We start from the raw sequence: 26,151 nt of genomic DNA, 5'->3' as shown, positions 1-26,151 counted from the left end.
ACTGTATGTGACATTATATTTCTTGGTGCACCTGGAACAATAAAAAAAAGCGTTTCAGACTCCCATTGTAACTCTGCGGTGTGTCTTTAATCTAAAAAAAGATAAATAACAGGAATTTGTGCTTCAAGAAACATTATACAGAATTATAAATGCTTAAAAAGTCTTTACATTCACCCTGTGGTTGGAACTGGAAAATCATCTTAACAGAGGACGCCTTGAGGCTACGTTTCTGTGTGTGTGTGTGTGTGTGTGTGTGTGTGTGTGTGTGTGTGTGTGTGTGTGTGTGTGTGTGTGTGTGTGTGATTGACAGCTACCGTCCACTTCACATCACTCAGTTGATGCAAAGCTAACTTCTGCAGTTTTTCCTTTTACCTGTTTCAGTATCGCAGTCTAGAGAAGTCGAGAACACGTCCTCTAATGTTGGCACTGTTCAGATAAACACATCAGGTACATTGTGAAACCATGAAGAAGAGTTGAACAGAGCAGATGCACCGACACAGAAACAGGGGGAACCAAGCAAAGCGGTCGTGTTCAAAAACAAAACTGTCAGGGCTACGTGTAAATGTACAAGAAACTATGAAGCGTTTTCTGTTCTTTTTTCCGTTCAGCTTGTTCGAGTCTGTTTATTCATGTTTAAATGTCGGAGCGTGAAATATGAGATGAAAATTACACTTTTCATGGAGTGCTTCTCCAACACTGCCTTGAATCCTTCGGGGTTGACAGACAGCTACAGTATATTACTGCATATTACTTTTGATATTTGTTTGAACATACACTAAAACAACAAAAGTGTTTTTTTTAACTTATAACACTCATAGTTTATTACATTTACTAGATGTATTCCTGTTAAGACCGATACATCTCTAATATCAGGGAAATAAATTCAATTTAAAATAAATGATTATATTTCTCTAAGCTCAAGTCTAATTGTGCAATTCGTATACAAAGTGAATGCAGTTCTTCACTTGTGAAACATATTACTAGTCCTTGACATTTCACCTCTCCTTAAAGAAACCTTGGTTTGGGATCCAGCGACAGCATGACGCAGGTATATGTTGTATGTCTTTACTGTCCATTCATGTCTCACACTGTGCCCACCCTGCTGGGCAGGAATAATCTCATCATTGCACAGGACGGGTGTGAAGGAACGCTGGAGTCTGTACGTAAGAAACAGGAGGCACTCTGAGCCCTCAGTGACGTGGAAGGCAAGGCGTCCCACGCCCTACAGCAGCATCTCAACAGGACGGAGGAGGTTTGAAGGGAGGAAAAGGGGAAGTAACAGAGTGGGGAACATATGGCTGTCCCGTCCCAAAGGAGCAGGCTTTTGGGTGGTGTTGGTAATTGGTGTTCTAGCTGCCTGGCAAGACAGGGTTAGAGACATGCCTCTGGATCTCCTGCATCTCTGTGGGGGTCTCCAGGTGCTCAGGGAGGGAGGGGAAGCGCTGGCTGACACATAGCAGTCCAGGAAGCTCTTGGGCCCCTAAAAATTTAGCAGGGTTGAGGTCCACAGAGGGCATATGTGCTGGGTCGGCCTCCGGCGACATGGACATCGTGTCATCAGAGGCCACCGTGAGATGGATCCCACTGGAGAGGGAGTCCTTGGATTTGTGATTGAAGTCAGAGTCTGGAGTCTGGAAAGAGAGAGAAGGATGTGGCATTTTGCCGGTTACACTCCTTGTTTTTTGATTCTTCACAGTTCATGTTGTTTGTACGTAGTATCAACAAAGCTCCTTCCTTTAATTTACAAATAAAAATTGCATGACGTCACTGGAATTACACTGATGAAGATCAAAAAATGAATGCTAACGTTATAACTGTATGTATGTACACTGAACACAACACCTGCAGGAGTGAGGCAGTGCTGTCGATCTGTACAGGCTGGATTGGAGAGACGGTGTGGATTGTGGGTGCTCCTGTGCTGTAGAGGGTAGTGGGGTGAGGGGGGTGAGGGCTGGGGGACACAGCGCTGTAGGCCGGAGGCACAGGAGCCATCTGCCTCTGGAGGAGCTGCAGGATCACATTGATGTCTGCTGTCATACGCGTCTCCAGCCTTGGTAGAATAAAGAAAGACAACAGGAATTTATTTTCCCGATCATAAAAACACCCAACTTAAATTTCTACTGATGTTGGATGGAACGCGTAATCCTCTTTTTACGAGTCTTTTTCAAAAAACGTCCACTAGGTTCCTCTCTTGATCGCTCTACAGCACCTCTCTCTCCCTCATAGGCGTACGTGAGTAATAACATCTGGTATACAGGCCAGGATAAGAGAAGCACATACATGGCTGACTTTACAGAGGATATTTCGGTCTCACCTTTGACCCTTTTCTTATTTTTATTTGTCTTTCCCTTCCCCCTTCTCTCTCATACATGCATCACACATTAACACCATGCTGGGAATCAATATGCAAACACAGCAGGAGAGAAAGGGAGGTGCTTTCACAAACACACGTGACGTAAAAGTAAACATTGGCTTTGATGATAAAAAAATTCATCACCTGGCCTTTCAATATCAACAGGGGGTATAGCTCAGTGGTAGAGCATTTGACTGCAGATCAAGAGGTCCCCGGTTCAAATCCGGATGCCCCCTCTTTTACAAACAGTCTCAAACACATACACATCATAATTTACACCGCCTCACCGGTTTAACTGGGACTGCAGCAGCTCCAGTCTGGACTCCAGCTCACTGGGCCGATGTTCAGCGCAGGGTGACGCGTGGAAACTGGCCCTGGCTGAAGACTGTCGTCTCTGGCTGTCTCTGCGGTCCGGCCAGTAGCCATACAGTCCTGACATGCTGATTGGTGCTGCTGCTGTGAGGAAGAAGAACAACCCTCAGTAGAGACAGTTCATTTTTCATTGTTCAAACGCTATATTTTCTGTTTAGCAAAAATCATAAAACAGGTGGGAAAAATAGGTGGGCTAGGAAAACCAGTCTGTTTACACTGTCTGGGCAGAGTTATCAGTGAGAACAATGCAGAGCAGCAGCTGTGAGCTAACCAGTGGGGCAAGCTCACATGCACTAATGCACTAACATGCACTAAAAGCATGTGCTGCCTGCCCGGCTATGTCAACAAAGAGTGGATAACAATACACACAGAGGGAGAGTGACTCCACCCTCTGCTCAGGTTGACATTACTCCACTATCTCTTTACATAGCAAATAGTCGTTTGCTGCTATATTAATGCACTGAATGTTGTACATTTCTCCTTTAACATACGTAATATACTATAGTTGCAGCCACTTCAAAAAAGCTGATGCAAAAATACACACATGTATTATCTTTCTATGCTTTGCAAACCAACATTAACTTTTTCCATTTTTGCTCAATATTTGATGGGTTAGGTTACCAACTTCATCAAATGGCATTTACATGTCATCACTTTATTCAAAAAGAGGAGTCCCAGATTTTCAATAGATATTTGGCAAAATGTTCAATTTATTCTCATTTCATTAAAGACATGATGTCCCTGACACATCCGGAGAAACATGGTGGCATCTGATGTCATCCTCAAAGAGAAAGACACGTAGCGAATCTATGGCTTAGGAAACCTTATGTGGCTGGGAAAGTGCTGAAGAGGACACAGATGGAATTGTGAATTAAAAATGAATTTGGTACCCCTCTAAAATGTTTGAAGGCTCCATCGGGCCTATTAGAGCCTACCCAGATATGACCTATGAAGGGCTTGTAGGTAGTCTTTACCTGAGTATGGTGGTCCTCCGAGGTCTACAGGTGGTCCCATCCCAGCCGAGGGTCCACTGTGAGGCAGGAGGTTGACCACTGCCGGGGGGTAGTCTCTGGTGTCACCCCTGGCGGGGTACAGCTCCCCTTTGCTATGTCCCATGGACTTAATTTCCTCATCTCGCTCATCGCTCGACTGAGAACAGATGCTAGCACTGCTGCAGAGGTCTTCCCAATGGGATTCTGCCATCGTGCCCTGGTGGTGGTTTGCCATTTGACAGGTCTGATCGGGGTAAGAGTCTTCACGGTCCATGCCGTCTGTACAGACATTGTCACAGGACCGCCAGTATAAGACAATGTGGAGGTTAGTCAAAACAGAAACATGTGGACGCGTGTTCGGCCTTGTCCGTCACTCACCTGGTCGGTTCCGGCGACGCAGGGAGCTTCTCCGATGTCTTGTCCGGCGGTAGCCACATTCAGAGTCCCTGCCCGGGGTTGGCTGCTGTATTCTATCTGCCTGATACATATCAGCTTCAGTAATTCAAAACTACACACCGGAACTCATACTTGAAGGATATATGCATTCTTGTATTATTCTTACATCATTATGTATGCTAAATCTAATAATCCACATTGCAGCAGCCGGGGATCCCCAAGAAAAAGAAAAGCGCACCAGCACATAGGACAGAATATTTCTCAGAACATAGGGAGAGGGATACAACATAAAACTGAGAAGAAATAGTCTAAGCAGGTACGACTAAGTGATGTCTTTTTTTCTTTCACCACTTTGAGGCACCCTGTGGAGTCTGTGATCCCTTGTGGTGCTACAGAGCAATGTCTTGCTGGGCATGCTGTGCATAGAGGCAGTTAAGTGCCATAAATGGAGGAGGTATGCCAGTAAAAGAGGATTAAAAAAACCATCACAAGCCGATAAATTTCAAGGCAATTTTACAAATGTTTCATGAGGCAGGAAATTCATTTTTAGCATCAATCTTAGTGTGAAATGTTAAATGTATGAGTTTGAGTATAACGTCAACTCCACAGTGTACCTATTTAAGTTGTCGTCAGACGATAAATTAATAAAATGATGGAACTAGTTAAAACATGTTTTCTTTGGCCTTGAGGCAAAAAAAAAAAAAAAAGCAATAAGGTCGCTGTAAGGATGGTATTTCTACGCGTAACATCGCCCTCTGGTGGCACTCACATCTCTCAGGTTGAAGGTGATCTCCAAGTTGTTCCAGAACACATCGGAGAAGTCGGGATACATGTCCAGCACTTCCAGCAGGTCGTCTCTCAGGATCTTGTGAAGATCACAGTAGGTCAAAGCCCTGACGTCAGCGCTGGATTTACCCGGCCTCCCATACAGACTGATGGACTCACCAAAGATGTCGTTCTTTCCTATGGAAATCACAACAAAAGGAAAGAAGAGCATGGGAAAAGAGTGAGAGTAAATCAATAGAAGTGAGCAAGTCATTGCTAGTAACAGTGATAGTTAACTGATAGTTAACATTTTGATGGATGAATCTGATCCAAAACTAATGAAAAACAAAGCACCAGAGTGACACTGATCCTCAACAGCACTGCTGCTCAAAACAAGTGAATGATCACAGCTGGAAAAGACATGACCTATGCAGCCTAGATTGCTGTGTGTGGGCCTATTGATGATCAATGCCACTGTGGAATGGAAGTGGAGCTGTGCCCAAACACCTCTGGCAACACAACACACAGAGAATACACACAGTGTGTACGTGTGTTGTGAGTGTTTAGGGCAGTGTGAGTGGCGGCTGTGGCTTTATCACAAAGAAAGTGGACTAAAAACAGAAACAAAAAAGGGATAAACGGGAAACATTTTGTTGATGTTTTGCTATTTCAAGATAGCCTGGTTATTTGTAATGGGCATTGGTCATTAGTATTGACATTTTCTCAGTGAAATGATTTATTGATTATTTAAATGCGTGGCTGATAATGAAAATAATAGATGGAAAAAGGACAAAGTAAGCAGAACCTCAACTGTAGCTTGCAGCTCACCTAGTATGGCCACCACCACATCGTCCCTGAGGATCTCTATAGAGCCTCTGGAAATGAAGTAGACAGCGGTGAGAATGTCCCCACTGTGGACCAGAGTGTCCCCCGGTGGAGCGTGGGTGGTCTTGAATCGCATTGCCAAAGCCCGCAGGCAGCCTTTGCTGGCACCTCGAAAAGCTTTGCAGTTCTGTAGCAAGCTGCGGTTCAAATGGAGGCAGATGTCAGCCTGCAGACACTCAGGAAAACCCTTTAAAACCTGCAGGGCAACAGAGGGCATTGGGTAAATCTAGCGGAAATATTTCTCCATGATATTCGTATTTTTTTCCTGTATCTGTTTGACCCGTATCTACAAAACCACTTCATCTAAAACGGAAAATGCTAAATGAATCTGAAAGGTACATAATAAGGAAAATGTGGGGTGAGAGAAGGAGAGCAGATTGATTCAGGCAGCGTACAAAGGACAGCGGCTCCCAGTGATTATCTGTTCACACATTGAATTGGCAGGCACTAATGCTGCGCTCTGACTGTGTAATGCTCCAGTGCTGTTCGCAGCTCACACCCATACAGCAATATGACGCACATCACCGCTAAAATTACAGTCTCCCATTTGTCCAAGCTTAGTAAGAACACTCCTGTGTATTTAAAGTAAAAGGGGGCACCCAGATTTGAACTGGGGACCTCTTGATCTGCAGTCAAATGCTCTACCACTGAGCTATACCCCCACACATGATGCTGAGTCACAGGTGATTGTTTTCAAACTCCTCTCACCTGCTGTGTGTGCATAGTGAGCACCATGGTGATGTGTTTAAGAGTGCCTGCATGTGCCCTCTAGAGGCAGGGTGGCAAATCATTTCTAAAACCGAAATGTTAGCAAATGACAAACCTTTATGTTATATTTCCCAGGTTTGACAGGTTGTGTGTGTGTGTGTGTGTGTGTGTAGATGATGTTTTAATGTTTCTATATGGTAGCTCGTCTGAATCCCTAAAACCTGTTTGAAGCAGAGGGGGGGAAAGCTGACTATGATACAGGTTTGGGTCTGGGTCATAGAGTGCTGCAAGGATGAAGTATTTTTAAGGCCGGCCCCGAAATTAGTATCAAACTGGTTCCCTCAACAAAAAGCAAATGGGATTTTTCCATTTCCATTGGATTTTAGAATATTGCAAAAAAAACAACTCATTTGTCAACATTTTTCACATTCTGTACAGCAAGCTAATGTTCACAAACCAGCATGTTTACTAATGATTTTAGAAATTGTGGATGCAACAGTTGTACCAGTTGAGTGGCAAGAACAGCAATCGCGATTATGAAGATGAAACATTCAACTGTAACAACAGGATGGACAGGGGGCACCCAGAGTTGAACTGGGGACCTCTTGATCTGCAGTCAAATGCTCTGCCACTGAGCTATACCCCCACAGACAACAAAAGGTTTTTCTGTTATAATATATCGAAACAATTCCATCCCTTATACTGTCTACACATCCATTTTCCAGCAAAATATTCCTTCCCAAACGTAAGTCCTTTGCCTCCTGTAAACTAGAACAAGATCCTGTGTGTGTATGAACGATTTACAAGACTTACAGCGTTCATGTCGATGCCGTTGGTGTAGGACCAGGCATGTTGGAAGTACTCCTCCAGCCTCTGTCGCAGGCCTCCTGGGATCTGGTGGAAACGAATGAACTCTTTCACCCGCAGCATCTGGGTGTGATACCGGGCCGTGCCTGAGTACAGTCTCTGAATGATTGCCGACACGTTACCAAAGATGCTGGCGTACATCAGAGCTGCATGGGACAGATGACAGAAATACTGTATGTTGGAGGAATTGATTTTTACGGATAAATGTTCATTGGAGGATAAATGTTATATTTTGAAAATAGCTATTTCACAAAAACAGGTTAACATGCAAAAGAAATTTCTGTATTTTAAATCAATCTTCTTTCGCAACATGCTGAGATTATTTTTGTAAAATGTATTCATTTTAGACTAATATGTTTTTTGACTAATATGTCAATGTATGGATGTTTCAATGAGTCGCCTTGTGAACACTAATAATGCTGTCCCACTATAGTGTTAGTTCTGGTTCACATGCTGTCCCACCATAACAACACATTTGTTTAGAAACACAGAATGTCTGAATTCTATTGCATGACAACAATATGAAGACTAAATATTGCCACCATTGGTTGATCCAATCAAATCACAAACAAAAGATTTAAATTTTGGTTTTCACACTGATTCTGTCTTCTATTTTTTGCACATGCCGCTTTAGAAACTGTATTTTATTTGTTCCAGAGGCTGCTCTGATTTCTGACTCACTCCCACTCTACTCACAGCCAATGAGCATGACACAGATGGAGAAGATCTTCTCTGGGTTGGTGTTGGGGGAGACGTTCCCAAAGCCCACACTGGTCAGACTGCTGAAGGTGAAGTACAGGGCTGTAACATACTTGTCCTTGATGGAGGGGCCCGAGGCCGCGTCACTATCATTGTACTGTTTACCAATCTGATCAGCCAGGTTGTCCAGCCAGCCAATCTTCAATCCTCCGATGCGTGCAGAACTTGTGCGCTCCACGTTGCCGATGGCATACCAGATACAGGCCAGCCAATGAGCAATGAGGGCAAAGGTGCACATGAGGAGGAAAAGGACCGCAGCTCCATATTCTGAGTAGCGGTCCAACTTCCTGGCCACTCGTACCAACCTCAGCAGTCTGGCTGTTTTCAGTAATCCAATCAGAGTGGTGGTCTGAGGCTGGTGGAGAGAGAGAAGACTTCATGCTAGTGATATTAGGAAGCTCTTGTGCCACTGTAAAATGTGCTCAAACCAGTATCATTAATCACTGGCGTTTAAACACACTACTTGGCTGCAGATATGAAGTGTATTGATACTTAAATGGAAGTATGCAAGTAATTGACATATAACATATTAAAGCACAGATCAAATTATTGGTTAACATAAAGCGAACACCTAACTGACCTGAAATCGCCCACACCCCCCACTAACATCTTAGTGTCTTAGTAGCTAAGTTGTTACAGTGCGTGCCATCTAACTGCAATGTCCCGGGTTTGATTCCGGACTTGGGTCCTTTGTTGCATATAAAAAGTGGATGTCACTGTGACATCAGCCATTGGTTTGTGGACTAACATTTTCAAGCCTTGAGTTTGGCGTTTTGGCATCTTGGATTTCTGCAACCAGAGGTGAAGCGAGAGGGTGGAGCTACAGTAACGCTGTAACGCTAATGGATGCCAAACGCTGAAAAAGGCATTTAAGTCAACACAAAGTGTGACAATTAACTTTCATAAACTGAAAACACACTGTGAACGGAGACAACTCCCAGACCGGAAAACGCTGTGGTAACGAACCTGTCAATCACAAGGTAGCCATGCTGTAAAGCACACCATGCTTTATCGTCTATTTTACTCTAACTGGGACCTTAATTTACTAAATGTAACATCACGCTGCATTGAAGAAGACTTCAAACTAGCGATTGATACCATAAACTCATGTTCACAATGTTTAACTGAGGCAATATATCAAGTGATAAGTAGGGTCATCTTCCCATAGACTTCTATCAAATCTGATTTATTTTTGCAACCCGAAACAGTCGCTCCCTGCTGGTTATTCGAGAGAATGCAAATTTAAGGCACTTAAGCATAGACTTCACCTCTCAGACCCGGAGACTTTGCTGCATAGTTGCATGTCATACCCCTCGCATTTTCTCCCCCTTTTCTACACAACGAAAGGCAAAAAGGCTGAACCCCCCCACCGCCCAAGAACATCAAACAAACAATTTTTCTGCAACTGCATAACCTGTTTCTTGTTTCCAATTAATTCATTAACCGTTTTTCAAGTTTGCAATTCAGAAAACCAGTCAGTGGTGTTCTCGTCCAAAAGGGGTTGATGTGTCAGCAAAGTTGAATACAACCCTCCGTTGTTCACCCCACATTAAATGTTTCAGGGATGATTCAATAGAGAGTCCTACCCACTTCGCTAGCCTCTGTTAGCATCTGCCACTCAAAGGGGTTCTTAGAGACAATTTGGTCTCTCTGAAAAGCTGAAACATATTGACTGGGTTTTCTATCCTTATTATCTACTAATGCACAGTAATTTCAACTCCCCATTGATTTTATGGGGATACAGTGGAGATAGAGACAAAAAACACAGGTAGAGAGAGAGGGGCAACTAAGATTAAACCACAATTGTTTTGTTAGGATTCAACAACTACAAATCCCACAGCTGGGATTGCAGGCTGGATTTCAGCTTGGTCATGATGTGGCAGGAATAGACAGGCGTAACTGATAACATGACTAATGGCTGCCTTCTATTTAGTTGGCTCACTGGCAAGAGCTACTGAGATGCATACATAGAACACTCACTAATGTTATTTTCTACACACACTTTTGTCTGACCTTTTGTCTGCTGTGAAAAAACAGCATTTATCTTTTTCAGACAACATCGGACAAATTAAAATGTATGTTGGTGTTGTGAGGCCATTTTCTCCCCTTCATTCTCACCTCCTCGGACCCGGTGCGGAATATGAGCAGATCGAAGGGGATGGCGGCCACAATGTCAATGAGGAACCAGCCCTTGAAGTAGTGCTGCGCGATGCGTCCCGGGTGGCTGACCACCTCGTCGTTGTGGTTGACGTAGGTGGTCCTGAAGTTGATGAGGATGTCCACGATGAACATGACATCCACCACCAGATCCACCACGTTGAGCGGGTTGCAGGTGTAGCCGCAGGTTCTCCTCCGCTCTTCCTCCACCTCGTTGAGAAGGAAGGCGGCCGAGTACGGCGTGAAGACGGCGGTGTAGATGACCAGCAGCAGGATGAGCCAGTCCCATACCGCTTTGAAGGGGCTGTAGTGAAGGATGGTCCATTTGTGGATGCGTGGGGCCTGGAGCTTGTACTCTGGCAGCACGTCAGCACCGAGGGACAACACCTAAAGGGAGACGGACAGGATGGTGAGGATGTTATCGATAAGGGAGGTAGGACAGCAAATTCATGACTCGTGGCCCCATAATTCACCCTCCACTTTCATTTTGTGGGTAAACAGTTTAGACTTGAAGACAAACAGGGAAGATACTGTATGTTGTTTCTATTTTAGTAGTTCATCTCCTACACAAAACAGCCAACACTCACTTGAAAAATGTAATTTCATGATTAACTCCAGAATATTCACACAATAAAGTAGCAGGGACTGTGTATGCAGAAATGATTGGCTGCTGCACACACTATGTTTTAATGCTTGTTTTGTGGCTTGACACGATATGCCAAAGCCAGTCAGGCTTTATTGTGTAATATTCTGTGTTTGAGAGGTAACTAACGACGGTCTTACAAAGATTCTTTCTCACCAGGTTTGGATGGAGAAAATGTCACAGCCCCTTAATGGCAACATGTCCACACTCTGTGAGTTTCTCAGGATACAACATTTTGAATGCAGCAAAAACAAAAGTAAAAACTCCAGCCTTTAGCAAGGCAAAAAAATCATCAACACAAAGCCCCATCAAGTGTTACCACCCCTCCCTGAGTGATTTGTCTAATTGCTTTAACAAGCAGACTAACACAAAAGTAAACAGAGAATGAGTCATTAAAGCGATGAGTATTACGACCCTACTGACCGGTACGACAATTAGGGCCTCCATGTCCACGTTCTCATCCTGGTGTCGGCCACAGCAGCAGAGGAGGAGGCTCCTCCAAACCCTCTGCAGCCCTACCTGCCTGCTCTGTAGCGGCCATCTCCTCTCTTGCATCACCAAAAACCACAGACTTCTACAAAAACCGCAAACTCATCTCTGACAGAGTCTCTCCACAGGCACTTTAAAAAAATCTAATCGCTAACTGCTGTTTTTAGAGAGCCCACTGCAGCCTCACCTGCCACTGTTGCACCATGTGATCAACACTTTAATGAGACCATGTGACCTCTTCTACGAGTGTTCTGATCAATTGTGGACCAAAATAAGTGCTGGCATCGATTGGGAGCCATGCAGAGGAGTGATTTTAGTTCATTCTGAAAGGTTAGGTCATTGCTGGTGTGAAAATGCTCTCCTCTAACAAATTGCATATTTCTGATGGCCCACTGCTGACACTCATGTCGACACTAACTTACTAACCCATGTTAACAAATACTCTTTGTGCATTGTTGTCTTTCCATTTCCTCACAAACCCTCCAGTGTTTCGACCCTTATTTGCATTTTGTTTGCAAATGAGAGCCTGACAAAAGAAGCTGGACTCGTATAACGAGTAGAAGCGGAGTGAAAAACTAAACTCACATAGGGAACACCAGGAAAGTCTAACGTGGTATCGTCTATTTAGACTCTAGTTCTTCTTTCCACTTTCCCAGCTTAGATGACAACAGCGGTCAGACATACTAAAAGTACATTTCCTCTTAAGGACAAAGCGCTACATTAAAAAAGTTACTGAATGTTCATGGCCATATTTGGTAAACCAAAAAAAGGGGGGATATGAAGTTCGATCTTCCCTCGGAATAACCACGGCTTGTACAGTTTTCATGCAGTGGTATTAATGACAGCGGGATGATGGCTTCTGCTCTTGCTCCATAAATCAGTTTTGACCAATAGACAAGGCACAGTGTTGAGAAACAAGCTGGGAAACCTCACAGGATTCACTGAACACAACAACCTCTGGCACTCCTTTGTGTGTCAGCAAATGACCACAGCAGCTGAACAGATGTGAAAAGACAACACAGTAATGACAATGTAAACACACGAGCAAAAGTTCACTCATCCAAGAAATGATAAGTTATTGATGTTGGCCACAGCTCTAATTCATAATGAGGACCAGAGAACAACTGCCACCGACGCACGCAACAGCTCTGTGTCATTACTCTGACTTTATAATTAACATAGAAAGAGTTCACTCTTTACACATTTGATCACCTGTGTTTGATTGAGAAGGCAGTTGAGGTGTAAAATACAAAAAGAAGCTTAAAGACTGAACATGATATATATCACAAAGGCCAGTGTGATAATACTAAATATTCACAGACTGTGGATTGTTGGTCATCTGCTATGAAAACCAGAAAATACTACTTTTATCCCTACTTCTGAATAAAGTCACAAAGCAAAGTGCAAAATCTGTAACATATAACTCATTTTACTTAAATTTCTTCTTGCAAAATGTCCTCATGCTGTCGTATTTCACTCTAAACAGAAACACACAAACCGACTGCTGCACTTAAAACACCCTTTCAGTAAACCTAAAACACGTGCAACTCAAAAGCAAAATGTTGTAAAAGCAGAATAAGCTGCGAGACTAAATCTGTGACTTGTCATAGCAAGGCGACATGGCATCAGCTTAACATGGATAAAGCTGATGTTGTTCACCTGTGGCCGCTACAGAAGGTAAGCAAGAAGGGTAAGGTGGAGGATGACGGGAGGGAGCAAGAGGAGGGAAAGGGACAACAAATAAACAGGGAAGTGGAGCTGAAAAGGGAGGTAGAAAGTTTGAGGAGGACACCAGGGAGCGTGAGACACCCAGTAAGGCTGAGGTACTCACAGGCTGAAGTTTGTGCTTGAAGCTCATGCTGAAGGGCACCACGGGGTAAACAGCTAGCGAAGAGAGTGCAAGAGAGAGAGAGAGGGAGGAAACCCCTATCCATCCATCTGTATCCCCCTCCCTCCTGCTCTCTCCTCCCTCCCTGTAGCCCAGCCCTCACCGCGGGATCCTCCTTCAAACATGAAAAAATGATCCTGTGGCTCTATGAATGACAGCATCCTGGTGCTCAACAAGCAATAGCCTTCCTTTAGCATTCTACTGAATACACTCCACTGTTGATATTGGCAGCCTGATTTAGCTACTTGAGAAATAGTTCTGTATTTACATGCAATGTGTTACCACCACGTCTACTTATGTGTGTATTTTCTTCTGAGCCCATGTGATGTTTTATAAGTTACAAAGAGTCATTAAGATGTATTATCTTTTAAGTCAATCATGGCTATAATATTGTATCACTGTCAATATGGCCATGGCTAATTAATTAACTGATTGTACTTAATAAAGAAGCCAGAAACAACCTCATCTTTCACTCTGAAGGAGGCAAAGTGGCCAGAAATGTTTGGGGGAATTCCCACAGTATATTGGAGGACAGTATTGTATCCTCTTATATTTTGATAAACGTGTGCTTGATGGCTGCTCTTGAATAATGAGTTTGATCAATGAGCATGTTAAAGATCATAATACTTCTTTTTGAGTATACACCTGTACACTTCGACTGTGCACACACAAATCAAATCATGGTGCCTGCTTTCAAAAACTAATATAAAGTTCTATTTAATTCAAAACTGAATCTCCACAGTCTCCTGTTGTGAGCTCATTCAAAGCCAGGGGGCACCACACACATTAGTAACAGAGTGCCGGGTGCTTTTCCTACAATCTTTTACAAGCTACATTCTCGTCAATCACACTGTGTGTTTCATGTTATGCAGACAAATCAATATGAACAAAGATCAATGACAACCTTCATTTCCCTTTTTGTAAGGTGCCAATCGAAATCCAATTAGAAAGGCACTATGATGAACAATATTATTGTATAACGGCATAGAACAAAAAGTAAAGGCAGCATTTGCATATAGATTTAGTAACGTGTAAACAACATATTAATTCTTTAGACAAAATTGCACTTGGCGGGGTTATTGATCACCACCACCGTTAGTTCTCACATGACGGCAGCAGCTGTACTGTGACCTGAAACCTGAGCTTCATGGCTGCACATTCGTCTGTTACCCCACGACTATGATACCCCCGTGAGTCAAGCTGTTAGAACCGGACAAGATCTCAGACTGACACCAGCATGAAGACGGCTAGAGGGGACTGCAGTTGGTGGTTTGACAGAAGCGCAGAGAGCATGCCTGCTGTCCTCCACTTCCATTAGCTCCAGAGGCCAAGGTCACTGGCATCAGCGTCAAGCCACCGAGTGCCGCTCAATAGCCTCACAGCCGTCACCCTTTTTGCTCGCTTTCATAACTACATCTCACCAGAACCTCTCTCTGCTCTCACGGAGTGTCTGCTGTGAAGCATCCCCACACACTCCCACACAATCAACAGGGAGTCCCCACGTTCTCCATGCTGCTAGTTACCGCGTCTATACGTTGGGCTACATACAGCAGATACAGCAGTACTGAGAAAAACTAAAAATTAAGGACATTTTAAGCACCACATTTTGAAACAAATGCTTGTTTTGCTACCTTCTTAATAAAAAAGTAAAACAAGAGAGCTCTCATCAGCTGAAAATCCAAAGACCTTCAGTAAATATAGTGTTCGACAGCTGAAACTCCAAAGCATAACCTAATGCAAAAGGATTTACACAGTATCAATCCAAAACACAACACAAGATGAAATATCTTTAAATGTGATCATTAATCATTTTTAATGCAACTAAATCCTTTTAAATGTCCAAGAAATAATATCACAAAATGAGGGAGATTCATAAATCGCCACGAGATACTTCATTTATACAATATATTTTAAAATCAGCTACTGAGACAAGTTGATTTGCACTGGAAACAAGTGAACAAATACCTCAGCCCCCTGTTTTTACCAAAAGCAAGATTTAAAGACACATTTCTGGAAGATGAAGACGTCCCGTGTGCGGCCTGTCAACCAGTGACAGAGAGCTGCAATACGTCTACCTTCCAACAGAAACATGAAGAATAGAAAACCCCTATTGACACTCCACTCCACCGACATGCTCACACAGAGAAACCCTCTTTACCCTCTTTAACTTGTACGTGACGTCAGCGGAGAGGAGATAACAACTCAAGTGTTCTGCCAGGCTTTCAAGGAGCCCGTCTGTTCCTCCTGTCAGTTTTTCCAGGGCCACAGAAGCCACGTTGCTTCCACATTGTGTAGCCGGCTGTCGATACCACTCTCCCCCCCTGGTGTGAAGAAGTGAGATCTCACCACCACCAAGGCAGCAGGGTAATAGCGCAGCACAAAAACCATGGAAATGTAACACTGATTAATAATAAATTGATGTGCTATTGGAAGCAATCCAAATCTAAGGCTTACGTTATGTGTTTGCAGTTTAGGTCAAATCAGCCGACAAAATTATGAATTTAGCAACCAATTATAGGAAAATGTAATCAAATGTCAAAAAAACATACAGAAAAGTTTTTTGGTGGCTTATGAACATATATTATACACCAAGACTGCATGAAGTATACTGATTGATTCAACCAAGAAATCCATTATCCACATTATGAACCAAAATGTAAAGTGCTTCTTTCACCAAATACGACATGACTTGGTCTTCGGCCCACACGGACACATTTCTTTGAAATCTGTTGGCAGTTTTTGGAGCAACCCTGCTGAATAACAAAACCAAAGAAACAGGTGAAGTGATCTGAAAGCGCTGCTCCTTTGGCTCAGGCTGGTTGGAAAGAGAGTCCACTGACCGCTGTGGAAGCCCCGCAGATAAACTGGGTGAACGTGACGCACTGAGGGAGCCCCAAAGAGCCTGAAATTGCATCCTGCACCAAACAGGCCAGTCCATGACGTTTCGGTTTTGTGTGTTTGTGCAGACGTGTAAATTAAAAACATTCACTCAAGTACGAGTACCAGCTTATATTATCGCCAGTTTCTGAGACAACTTTCTCTCCACTGAATTTCTGAGGTAAATATTGTGGTTAGTATCACACATTATTTATCGAATGCTTCAGTTAAAAGTTACTTTGCAGGGTCAGATTTAATAATAATATAAGATAGGAAAGTGTGGTTTAACAAGACAATGTGTAGTATTGTCTAGACATTTAACTCAAGGATTTTTGCCCCGCTCTTCATTATTACCGTCAGATGGGGACCATTCTTCACAATGAAGTCAAATTTTAAAAGCTGGAACTTAACTCGTCTTCAAGTATTTTTCCATTGAGGTACTTCTTGCGCTGCTGTCTGTGAGGTAACATTGTGCCAAAATGTGAGCAGACACACCCGCGGTGTGACGACAGGTGGCTGATCAGAGTGTTGTGCTGCTGCAGGCGTAGATGTCACACCTCAGGTGAGATCATTCTCTCACACTTTCACCCTGCGACTGCAGACGTTTTTTTAGCATCTCCAGGGAGCCAGAAGCAATAAACATTTTTTAAAACATCTTTGTCTGAAGTGTCCATGTGAAGCGACAATGACTGGATGTGAGATTAACCACAAAAATGCCCATACAAGCTACACTTGACAGGATGACGGGAGGAGTAATATGATGTGATAAATATCATTTATTTTTCCGATGAGAGTGAAAAATATTTACGTTCAGGCCCAAAAAAGCCAGCAGACAAAGCTGTTGTGAAACTCTGTCACCACAACCTCTAAATATGAGGCTCAACTGGACTCAAAAAAGATAATTTCATCCAATATTTTTCAAGGAAAACGATCGGCCTCTTCTGTGTCATCATAATTGAACAAAATTACTAATTACAATGAGTCATTTTTTAATGAAAAAAGCTAACGCGACCAACAATGTCAGAGTGTTATCTCCTTTTTCACTGAGATGTTAAAGGACTCGTCTTACCTGAGTGACGTGAGTGACCTTCTCAGTGACATTCTGTGTTCGGTCTTTCATCTTGCTGGGTGCAATGATTTCAATCTCAGTGGGCGAAGGTGGTCTCAGCCGGTCCGAGCCAAAGGTGAGAGTGACCTGAGGGATGCGGCCGATGGTCCGATGTCTCATCAGGTCCGAGTCCGACGTAGAGTTCAGAGCGCTCGGCTTCAGATCTACAGCGGACAGCGGCAACATCAACAATTAAGATTCAAAAGCAGATTGTGGAAAATTATGAATTATTGTGAGACGTGAAACAGAAAACGAATACCTGAAAATGTAAATCGAATTATGAGGGGGTTTTTTTATTCATAATGATATACTTCTAAATGAAGTGTCCAGGTTTAAAGGTCAAATCGTGACCAAATGTTAAAAGAAATGTTTTAGAAACTAAATGTTTTTGTTCATCCATTTTTTCTTTCCCTCAACAGGGGAATCAGGACAGACTGTATTTCCCCTCAGCCTCAAAGACTGAGATGGCCGTACAAATACGATGAAATGAAAGAAAATGTGCCGGACAAATTGAGAGTATGATTGGAACCTGCACAAAAATGATAGTTTCCTCACAAGAGACTTCCCCTGAGAGAAGAAGACGATATATGTGCAGTAGTGTTCAATTGTACCACAAATGGACCACAAACCCACACAGAATCAGACAATCACACACACACACACACACAGTGACAGAGGGATTGATTTGTGTGTCTCTGCTGGAACAATCATCAGGTGGCTGCACACGCTCAGAGCAATGCTCTCCTTGTTATAGAAGATGGAGTTCTGGCTTCTACATCAATTTCATCATATCTGATCGACTACATCTTTCATTTAACATCAACATTTTCAGTATTGTAACAAATACTATACCAAGGCCATGGTAAACACTCATTTCTGATTGGCTGTCAGGTGTGTTAAGATCATGGAATAGAATAACTTGTGGTGCCGTCAGACTTATTACTATTGCGTCCCTCTCTTCCTGTGGTCGCTCTACTTTCGCTATATCTAATAAAGGCAAAAGAAGCCCAAATATAAAATATAATATGACAAGTCAAACTGTTTTAGTCAACATTTTAGCCAACATGCTGTGCAAACTATAGTAAATTGCAGGTATTAATCGCAACAATAGTCATGCTTCTTTGAGCAGGCATGGGTTAAACTGACCAAAGAAACTAACAAATTACTCATTTTTAATATAAGCAATTGTTTTCCTTTAACCTTGATAAGTGGCCTTGGTAAAATAATTGATAATGTACTCTGAAGTGTCCCTACGTAGAATATAATGGACTCAATGAAGGAAGGGAACCCCTCTTCTGCCTTCATAATTCAATACCGACAAATATCTTAGAGAAAAGTATCAGTTTTGGTAAACTACAATGATTTTCAAACTTGAGTTGTGCCAAAATTAAGATATTTCCCACAATCCATTGTGGTTTCCAGTCTCCAAACATGTTGCTACTTGTCTATTTTGAACAGCATAGACACGACCTGATGTGTATTCAGACAAAGAGAACTTTCTTGTGAATTATGTTCTGCATTATTTTTCAAGACCACACTTCTGATATGATTCAACTTACGTAATTCCCTGTTGGTTGTGTTAATATTAAACAATCGTCTTTAAATTAAAGTATGTTATTATATCAAAATAATACATTTGTAATATTACACTTCTAAATAATAGTTCACACGAGGGGCTTGAACTGGCACTTATTCAGTATTATCAATTGTTGTCAAATCATGACATAATCAAACTTTTAAAATGATGTAATGATGCATGCTTTATGTAATTTGAGTTAGAATGATACAGTGATACATCTGTATCACTAACATGTTGAAAGTATGTGTTTTAAAGATATTTCATTTTTTTCAGAGACAAATAAAGAAATGCTCTCATCCCCAGTCAGACACTCACTGCTGTTGTTTTGGACGTCCACAGGTCGACAGCTCCATTCTGCCCTCATGCCATCAATGTCGTCCAGTGACGAGGCGCGTCGAAGGCTGCGGACGCTGTCCCGAGAACAGCTCCGAGGTAGCGGGCCCCTGGGGAAGGCGTTGCTGGGGTCCAGGCGGTCTGTCAGCAGGGAACGCCGCTTGGTGGAGGACTGGGCTGCCAGGGGTGGAGGATCAAGGTCCTGTTCTATCAGGGCTTCGGTCTCAGACTGCATGCAGCTCTCCTTGGATGGGATACGAAACTCTTTGAGCGGGACTTCCTCGCTGTTTGGCTGGCAGGGGCAGAGAGCAGAAAGCCTTGTCTGAGGTGTACAAAAATAAAAATTTCATTTCTAAAAAGAAATGTGTTATCTTTCAACAGTTACAGCATTTCAAACTGAAATTGTGTTTTACAAATCAGGTATGGATACTGTCAGGAAATAGTTTCACACAAGAAGTGCTTCATCAAAACATGAGAGAACTCTAAACAAAAGTAAGGGGAGACTCTGAGAAGAGAAAGATAAACTCAACAATGCTAGATTTTCTCCCCCTCAGTTTTCCCTTTGGGGTCCTTTGGGAAGAGCAATCAATCCTTGAATTTCAAACAATTCCCGCTGCTAAATGTCAAACTGTGACAAAGCCTGCACCAGAAGAGTTTGTCGTGAACGTACTACTACAGCAGAATGCAAGACACACACGCCAGCGTACCGCATTGTATTATCTCCTGTGAGTGTTGTGAATGTGTGACCTCACCTGCAGGTAGTCCACTACCACTCCTTCAAACTGATCTTTGGAAAGTGAAGGTTGTCGCATGGACCGCAGCACCGGTAGCCTCATCTTCAACCTGCGATTCTGACCTGACGGGGAAAGTCTGTGTTCAGCCCAGCTGTTAACAAAACTTCAATGTTATCTACTACAAATCATGTTCACATACAATCGTTTTGTGTAACCCAATTACAAGTAGTTCATATATATGTTTGCAAAAATCTGTTTTTTGAAAATGAAAAGTATGTCATGCAGACAAGTTATAAGTGAAATGTTAAAGGGTTTACAGTATATCAATCCTTTGGCAACTCTCTGCTTGAGGCCTGACTTCTTGAGAGAAGGATCAATCAGCTCCTGGAAGTCGAGGATGAACATGATCACAAGACTTTCTTCATTTTTTACGGGGACAACGTCTACCAGGCATGGTCTACAGGTTCCTATAGACACAGAAAGAGAGACACTTTAGTAGGAAAGCAGGGGGCTCTCGGACTTGAACCGGGGACCGCTATACCCCCCCTCAAAAAGAGAAAATAGCAACCATCTGATTTGCCTCATACACTTGCTAAAAAAGGCTAAATGAGCAACACATCCGTCAGGTTAAACTTCACTCTGCAATCAGTGTGGTCTAAAAATACACACACACAAATAGTTCCAGCATTCAGTCCCATTCACACATCCAATCTGAATCACATTGTATCCACTTGTTCGCAATTTTTTTCCACCTGTTCAGTCTGGAAGCACAGTAGGAAGCAGGAGACAAAAGAAATAGATGCTTAGTGGATTCGAGCCCGCATGCTGATCACATTTCCATGACAACAGCGCTCTAGACTGCACGCCCCATGCCCAAATGTCCAAAGTAGCAAAATACATGTGTTGTGTTGTGTGTGTGTGTGTGTAGGTGTGTGTGTGTGTGTGTGTGTGTGTGTGTGTATCTGTGTATGTGAGGAGACAGTGAATGGATTGATGACAGTAATCGTCCTGAGCCTGGAGTGTTTGCGTGCCTCTGCCCTCGTGTTTCTGTAACTCTGTGTAAGTGACAGATAAAACGGTGAGGGAGGAATTGAACGGATGGTCTGGTTAGTCTGAAACTAGTGGCATTAAGATGAAGTCAGAGAGGGAAGAGGAAATGGCGCTTTGAGAGGAGGGAGCGTTCAGTAAAATTCCACTGTTACCAAGTTTAAACGTCCGTCTCGCTCTGTTATTTCTGCTATGATATTTTTACTCTGCTCTCTCATTACGGTTTCAATGGCACTCTCTCTACGTCTTTACACTCTTCATTCCTTCATGCTTGCATAACTGTGATAATTATATTTCTGCTTGCAAAAATTAAGTTTTGCACAAAAGTATAAGTGGAGGATGTGAAAAAAAGCACAAAACAATTCTGTTGAGGTGGGAGGGTTGCAGGGATTAAGGGTGTACCAGAAAAACCAATATGGCAGAACAGGTAAGTCTAAATAAATGTGCACCCATAGGAGAACGATTAAAGTGATTAGAGTGTGTGTGAACGTGCCTGCCTGGTTTTGCGGAGGAGGCAACTTAGTGCCGAGAACAACGATTTAAAGCCTCAAGATGACTGATTTTTAATTATTAAGGAGAGTCTGCAAGGTCTGAAAGAAAAACATGGCAGGTCACCGTGAATTGTCTCCTCACATGGTGGCGCGAGATTAAGATCTTTTTTCTTCCTGATGAATCGTGATATCCATGTTTGATTTTTTTTTTAAGAAAATCTAAATGTGATTTTAACAGAAATGGGAGGGACTAAAATACCTTATTGAGTTAGTTAGGATTTTAAAAGCTTTCTGCATGTTCCTGGAATAACACGGATTGTCTTGTTGGTGATATTACTTGTTGAATGAGAAGTAATATCAATTATTTATTGAAACAAATTAACTGGTCTAATAATTTTGTGTTTTAAGACATGTTAGATGTTGCAAATTTTTGATTCATCACTTTGTATAAGCTAAAACCTAAAATGTTTGCATAGAGCACAGGAGCAAACAATCTGCTGGATACATCTTAATATAAATTTTCTCCATCAGAAATTAAGTGCAGTGACTGCCAAATGGACAAAATAGGAGCAAATTACTAAATGAAGGATAGGGTAAAAGTCTGGAATCTGTCCAATTAGGTTTCTTGTAAAAAAAAATGGATTGTTGATCAGTGGAACATGAGGATGAATTTTATGATTAACTGTTTTCATAACAACCAAGCTGTCCGCTAGGCCAGGTATCTGAGGTTGCAAGCACTTCTCCCTTCCGGTGTCTTACCTTCCTTATCGTAGTAGAGGATCTCCACCTTGTGCTCCTCTGAACCAAGCAGGGCCTGAGCTAGTTGGGCCAGGGCGCTCTTCATGGTGCCGGGCCCCACCAAGAACTGGCAGGTACAGGGCTGCTGCATGATCTCTGCCCTGGCGAAACCAAACATCTGGCAGAAGCCTTCGTTGCAGTAGATGATGCCACAGTTCGTCGTCTGGGCGTTGGCAATTAGAAACTTGCGATCTGAAGGGAGGAGGAAACGTTAGCGTCATATTCCTGTTTAAAAAGGCAATAAATCTATGTGGAGGTATAGTGACTGTGGGTTTAAGTTACAAAGTAAGTAAGAAAGTAACACATTTATTTATAAGACATATAGGATCCACTAACAAAACTCTCTTTAAGTATTTTGTCTACCACACAAGATAATAATATATACTCAGTATAGTTATTAATAAATAAAGGAATGTTTGTAATTTAATTTAACCACAATCGCACAGATCTTCATCCTAGAGCCTCAATTCAGATAAGGCTAACAGTTAACACTGTGGGGAATTAAAGGAATTAATTAAAGAAAAGTTACCAAAATACTCAAAGTATTGTTGAGTATTCAGTAGTTTACACATTGTTAGAAGGTGCTTTACTAAAAGCCATTTACCATAATATGAAGAGCAAGAGTCTGTTGTCTGCTATACTGCCCACAATGTCAGAGAGCTGACAAAATAACAGTTTAAGGAATGAAGCTTACTTTGCTATGCTAGCTAGCAATCTTTTAGCAGGACAAGTTCAGCTAACGTTAGCTGCTGTTACTTTTTGTAATGGTTGGATTTAGCTGCTGCTTCATTTATATAAATACTGAATTACTAATATTTTTGAATTGTCAAGAATATTTTTTTCAGTTATGGGAGAAAAGTAGTTTTTGCTTTTGCTAAGGCTAGCTGGCAATCACAGCAGCTAGCTTTCATTTAAGCTAACAGAGAGTTTTAGCTCTCCTTTGGAGCTTTGCAATCTTTGCTGTTACCTTCCGATGCACTTCTAGGGCCTAATAACATTTCATATGGTAAAACAACCGTTAACATTTGACATTTAATTCAATTATACAGAATATATACTGGCTGTTTTTTAAGTGATTAGATACTGATAAAAACATTCTTTACAATATTATAATACAAATACACTTAGAGTGTAAAGAACATGATGTTTAAACTCCACTGCATGGTCTCCACTCGACAATCAACTCAAGTGGAGCTAATGAAGTCCACCTCTCCATGGTGCTAATGTTATTAACGTCACAATTTATCCTAAGGGACTGAGGAGAAGCAGGTGGGCACTTAACATAAGAGCCTCTGTGGCTCGGTCACACCTGCTGTCACATAGTTTATGGAAATACAGGTTGTTGACGTTTATCAGGATTAGCCTGTAAGATTTTACCTGACATTTTAATTAAACTTGAATAATGCAGCTGTCTCTAATAATTATGTGCCCATATAATCATCCTGCTAGATGAGGTATTGTCTTTTTATATGATGGATTGTTTCCATGTTCTCGTCTCTATTCATACTGCCAGTGGTGGGGGGAGTATGCCTTTATTCAAGTAAAAATACAAATACCACACCATAGAAATACTTTGTTACAAGTAACAGCCCTGCATTGAAAAGGTTGCTGAAGTATATCATCATGATGTCAATCATCATCAATGTACTTAAAGTCATAATATTACTCAATGTACAATAATACCCCCTGTATGTTCATAACTGTATCATGAGATTTGTATGACTCATGCACTAATGTAAAAGCAGAATTGTACTGCTATGGTTGCTTGAAGTGGAGCTGTACCACTGTATACTGTGTATATTCACCATTTTAGTTTTGCATGGTTTGGAATGGTTTTACTTTATCTATATGATCTTTGCTTTGAGGCTATAGCAGTGTTTCCACATATATGGCATTTATTTTAGAAGCCCACCCAAATATATCTGCCCCGACCCCACATGCATATCAATTATCTTGCTTTCAATACGCCACATACATTAAAAAACATATGATAGGCTGATAAAATACAATGCATTGCTCAAGATTCGGGCAGCTTGTCATGTTTCAGATGTCCAGGAGCTGTTAGCAGTTCCACCAAAGAAATATTTCCCCTCTGAACTTCTCAAATATTTTTAAATTTGGGGCCCAAACAGGTAAAACTCTCCAGTATTTCATAAAAGAAGCAAAGATCAGAGAAAAGTTTGAAAGATTAAACCAATTTGTGTAGCAGAATTTGTCTGTCATAATACTTCTTTTACTTGAGTATAATGCAGGAATTGTACTTGTCATGGTGTATTTTTACATTGTTGTATTGATACCTGTATATTCCTTCCACCAATGGAAACTGGACCATAGTAATGTTTTTCTTTCTGCAATGTCAAACCTTTGAGTATTAACTGCAAGTTAATCTTTATTCAGAAAAAAAAACAACGTAATAGTAGCCTGATTCCATGCTCATACCATCCAGTCCCTGTTATTGATGGTTGTAATGTACGCAGCATCAGCAACCATGAAAGTGAAGCAGGACAGTTTGGTTCAAAGGCTGCTAATGGAGGAGTTCAGTGAGCTGAATGAAAAGGACATATCCTCTGACTGGCCCTTTTATTATCCTGCGGTGGAACTGGGTTAAACAGCTCTTCCCTGTCTGCTGCCTGAACAGATGAGTGGAGGGGACTCTCTCCTAAGTCCCTCTCTTTAAAGTAAATGGACGAGCTCCTCTAGAGGAAAGCACATCCCGTCCGAAGTCTTTATCCTGGACTCAAAGGGGAAACTGATCGTCACACCGTTGCTTAGCAGCAACACGGTGGCACGTGCACTCACCTGGTCAGGCACGTGCATGTGGGTGCGCGTGCACATTACACACTTAGTGACATACAGTAGAGGCATTACATAATAGAGGTTTCAGAGATTCAAGTGTTACTACCGCCAGATTGAATCAGACTAAAACTGAGAGCAGCTATTTCTCCATGTTTGGTCAGTATCTCATCAGCATGTCAGGGTTAATGGTCCATAGAGTTAGGCCTTCAAGGGAAAACTGACTTTACAAGTAGACTGAAAATATGGTTTTGTAGCATTTCTAAACAATAAATTACATGAACAAAGATGTAACTTGCTGATGTGTTATGTACAAAAGCTTTAGGTAAAACGGAGATAAAAGATAAATAAATAAATAACCCTATGGGTTAAAAGAAGATATAAAATCCAACATGAATGTTTTATCACAGGGACAAAAAGAGTTGTTTTTTTCTTTCTAAATGTGTGAGCGCTGGTCTCTCACTTCAGTGGAACATGTGAGCTAATGGAACATTATATTAGACATCAGGTGAGCAAACATCTCTGATACAAATTAGATAAGACTTTTCAATGTAACATTAAAAGCCTGTCCGTCTGCCACCGGTTCAAGAGTCTAAATTAACATGACAAATAAAGGATAGGCTGTAGCCCTGTTGTAACAGACAACATGGTGTGGCTAACTTTTACCCACATTGTTTATCACTGTGATCAAAATGTTGTAACATCCAGCAGCTGTTCCATTCACAATGCTTTATTTTAACAATCACATATGCACGTTGTGATGGCACACTGCTCCTACTGATGATAACCATTTCCTGACAGAAATCCTTTTTTTGAGTACTGAGTACATTATTACCTCACAGTACCATAAAAGGAGGGCAAACACTTCTTTTTTAACGCACTTTCTTTGCACTTATAATCGCTTCCTGGAGGGCCAACCGCGCGCTCACACTTCGACAGCATCTCATGGTGAAAACTTCATCATATCACGTGCACTTACTTTGCTCGTCGAATTTCCTGATGATAGTGTCCAGGTAGGTGTTCTGGAGCGCAACATGACCGCGTCTCACAGGCATTTTGGTGCTGAGAGGAAAGACTTCTCCGACACATGAACCTTACAAGTATAACAATGTTTGAA

At 42.0% G+C, this 26,151-nt stretch overlaps 1 protein-coding gene across 1 annotated transcript; it reads right to left on the bottom strand.

Moving 5' to 3' along the window:
- Positions 1 to 1,349: 1,349 nt before the first annotated feature.
- kcnh6a (potassium voltage-gated channel, subfamily H (eag-related), member 6a) lies at positions 1,350 to 26,089 on the bottom strand (the record flags this gene model as incomplete). The annotated part of the gene is made up of 16 exons (XM_079176955.1): positions 1,350 to 1,631; positions 1,843 to 2,050; positions 2,641 to 2,809; positions 3,700 to 3,996; positions 4,096 to 4,195; positions 4,883 to 5,076; positions 5,707 to 5,959; positions 7,285 to 7,484; positions 8,035 to 8,452; positions 10,216 to 10,641; positions 17,221 to 17,423; positions 19,154 to 19,463; positions 19,924 to 20,027; positions 20,223 to 20,372; positions 22,203 to 22,433; positions 26,014 to 26,089. The coding sequence occupies 16 exons, from the start codon at positions 26,087 to 26,089 to the stop codon at positions 1,350 to 1,352; spliced, it is 3,621 nt and encodes a 1,206-aa protein (XP_079033081.1).
- Positions 26,090 to 26,151: the final 62 nt, after the last annotated feature.

This window comes from Pholis gunnellus, assembly GCF_910591455.1.
Source record: "Pholis gunnellus genome assembly, chromosome: 17".
NCBI classification, from domain to species: domain Eukaryota; kingdom Metazoa; phylum Chordata; class Actinopteri; order Perciformes; family Pholidae; genus Pholis; species Pholis gunnellus.
The sequence above is the reverse complement of the archived record's forward strand: the minus strand, read 5'-3'. Positions and strand labels throughout refer to the sequence as shown.